This window comes from Fistularia commersonii, chromosome 4 (genome assembly GCF_037954325.1).
Source record: "Fistularia commersonii isolate RoL2024-O1a breed Wild chromosome 4, RoL_Fcom_v1.0, whole genome shotgun sequence".
Taxonomy (NCBI): domain Eukaryota; kingdom Metazoa; phylum Chordata; class Actinopteri; order Syngnathiformes; family Fistulariidae; genus Fistularia; species Fistularia commersonii.
This window is the reverse complement of record NC_141287.1, coordinates 22,333,724-22,336,223: the sequence shown is the minus strand read 5'-3', so window position 1 is coordinate 22,336,223 and position 2,500 is coordinate 22,333,724. Positions and strand designations below refer to the sequence as shown.

The 2,500-nt window shown below is 58.0% G+C and overlaps 1 protein-coding gene across 1 annotated transcript in view; it reads right to left on the bottom strand.

Moving 5' to 3' along the window:
- Positions 1-2,500, bottom strand: part of LOC147235137 (myosin light chain kinase, smooth muscle-like) — a 29,117-nt gene that overhangs the window by 17,710 nt on the left and 8,907 nt on the right. The window contains exons 11-14 of the mRNA XM_086146030.1: positions 2,014-2,124; positions 450-647; positions 153-360; positions 31-75 (exon numbers count right to left, since the gene is read on the bottom strand). Of these exons, the coding sequence (XP_086002156.1) occupies positions 31-75; positions 153-360; positions 450-647; positions 2,014-2,124 (562 nt within the window). The remainder of the gene's footprint in view (positions 1-30; positions 76-152; positions 361-449; positions 648-2,013; positions 2,125-2,500) is intronic.

The following is a 2,500-nucleotide window of genomic DNA, read 5'->3' as shown; positions in this document are numbered from 1 at the left end:
TTTCTGACCTTGGCTTGGAGCAGCACTGACCTGAGGATGAGGAGATAATCTCCAGCGTGGTGCTCCTGGACCCTCCTGCAGGAGAGGAGGAGGTCATGTCTTAAACTGGCATTTTCGGGGGATCTGAAGCCCCACGGGGATCGACCGCGGACCTGATCAGCAGCGAGGTGACCTCCTCCTTCTGCAGCAGCTCGTAGTCGCCCCCGGAGGCGAGGGGCGGTCCGGGTCCGGCCCGGGTCCAGGTGCAGCGGGGGAAGGGGTCCCCGGCCACGGCGCAGGACAGGAGCACGTGCTGGCCCACGGCGGCGCTGACGGCTTTGGGTTTGGTGATGAACCAGGGCTGAACGCCGTCCTGGGGCTCTGCGGCGGCAGGACATACACGGGTTACCATGACAACACGGGCGCCGCCGTCCGACGGGGTAGGCCGAGGAGACGGGAAGGGTGCCGACCCTCCACGGTGAGCCGGGCCAGGGTCTGGTCTTCTCCGTGCTGGTTCCGGGCCCGGCAGCCGTACGTCCCGGCGTCCTCGGGAAACACCTCCTGGATCAGCAGGGTGTGGCGGGTCCCCTCACGCGCCAGGTGGAAGTCCTCCGACTCCGAAACTTCCTGCCCGTCGTGCAGCCACACCACCTCTGGAGGGGGGTGACCTGCACCGTCAGAAGAAAGGTCAAAGGTCAGGAGAGCCATAAGCAGACACCACGATGAGGAGAAGTCAGTGACGAGCAGGACGTTTCTCTGGAGACCAGAGGCGGGATCAGGAGATCGATGTGACCAAAGAACCACTTCCTGGTTCTTCCTCCGTCACGAGGCCTTCAGAAATCCTCCATCGCAGAACTTCATGTCTACAACCCCGTTGGTGACCGCGGTGGCAGGAACATTTGAGAGGCAGGTGACGTCTCACGTGAAGACTAACCCTCACCCCTTCCAGACCTGCACTCCTAAACCCCCAGGGGACCTCAGCTGAGTGCTCAGCACCATCACCCCAGAAGACCTTCGCTCCAACCTGTCCTGGTCCAGGCCTCCGCCTGACGTGCCAGCGTACTTGGTCAATAAGGCTGGTTCAGATCCTGGAAGGAACCATGGGTGGGCTGAGATGGTGTCCTGGACTTGGAGACGATGGATCGTATTCTTCTTCTCTGGGCGGCTCCACAGCAGATCCACCTCCTCCATCGAACCCCTCCGACTACCTTCCCTCTCCATCCAGCCATCCATCCATCCATCCATCCATCCATCCATCCATAGACCTCCTCGCTGGTCTTCCTCTAACCGCCCGGCCAGCAGCTCAGATCTCAGCATCCTTCTACCCAGATCTTCGTCCGTGTCCAAACCGTCCCATTGTGACGTGCAGAACACGTGCTGTCCCTCTGATGGACTCCTTCCTGATCCTCTCCATCATCCTCACTGGCAAAGAGGAACCTCCACATCTCCATCTCTGCCTCCTGTCTTCTCCTCAGTGTCTCCAAACCAGACATCATGGCTGCTCTCCTCTCCATCTCCTGATGTGGGTCAGCTGCTTCGTGAGAGCGCCGGGTTCCGATTGGATGTCCTGTGACCAGGTGGACGTGCATCTGCAGACCATCTTCTCCTCTGGGGCAGCAGAGAACCTGTTACGTTAAGGAGACCTGCTGGAGAAGAAACCTGAAGCAGCTGCTCCTCTGGTAGCAGATATGGAGAAAAACCACCATGGAAAATCTTTACATAACACACACACACACACACACTTATTTATTAATATGGCCTCAGATGATATTTTAGTTGTGTGTGCCCCCCCCCCCAAAAGAAAAACAACGACACACACACACACACACACACACACACACACCCTGGGCTGGTCCCGCCTGTCCCCACAAGGACAGATGTTCAGATGCGCTTGAAACACAGGAAATGAGGAGGCGGGACGTCCTAAAGTAAATACTTCCTTGTCTCATCTCCCCGGAGGGCCGACAGGAAATACCACACACACACACACACACACACACACACACACACGTGAACACACACACACTAACGTACCGCTCAGCTCCACCGTCATGGCGACGCTGCTGCCGTCCATCACCTTCAGGTCCACCAGGCCTCGGGTGAAGTGCGGAGCGCTGACCTCTGACCTGCGGCTCTGCGGCCGTCCTAAGACACACAAAGTCTGGCTCAGAGGCGCTAACGGTTGCTAAGCTAGCAGCGGACCATGCTAACGTTAGCTTTGCAACGCAGGAGGTTTGAGGACAAAACCAGGTTCTTCTTCTGCGGCCCGGACCTTCTGAACCCACTAACGCCACGGGTGTAAGAGACGGCAGGTCACCGCTCCTGACCAGCTCGTAACTCATACGTCTTCCATGCGTTCTAAGCGGGTTCTCCAAGGCCCGGGTTGGTCTTTGTGTCAGGAGGTGTGAACACCTGGAGGAGCTCAGAACATCAGATCCACTGCAGCCATCATAGCAGAGCAACTTCATAGCTTCATAAACCTGCTACAGCTTCCACCAAGTGAACGTCTGATTGCTCTCAG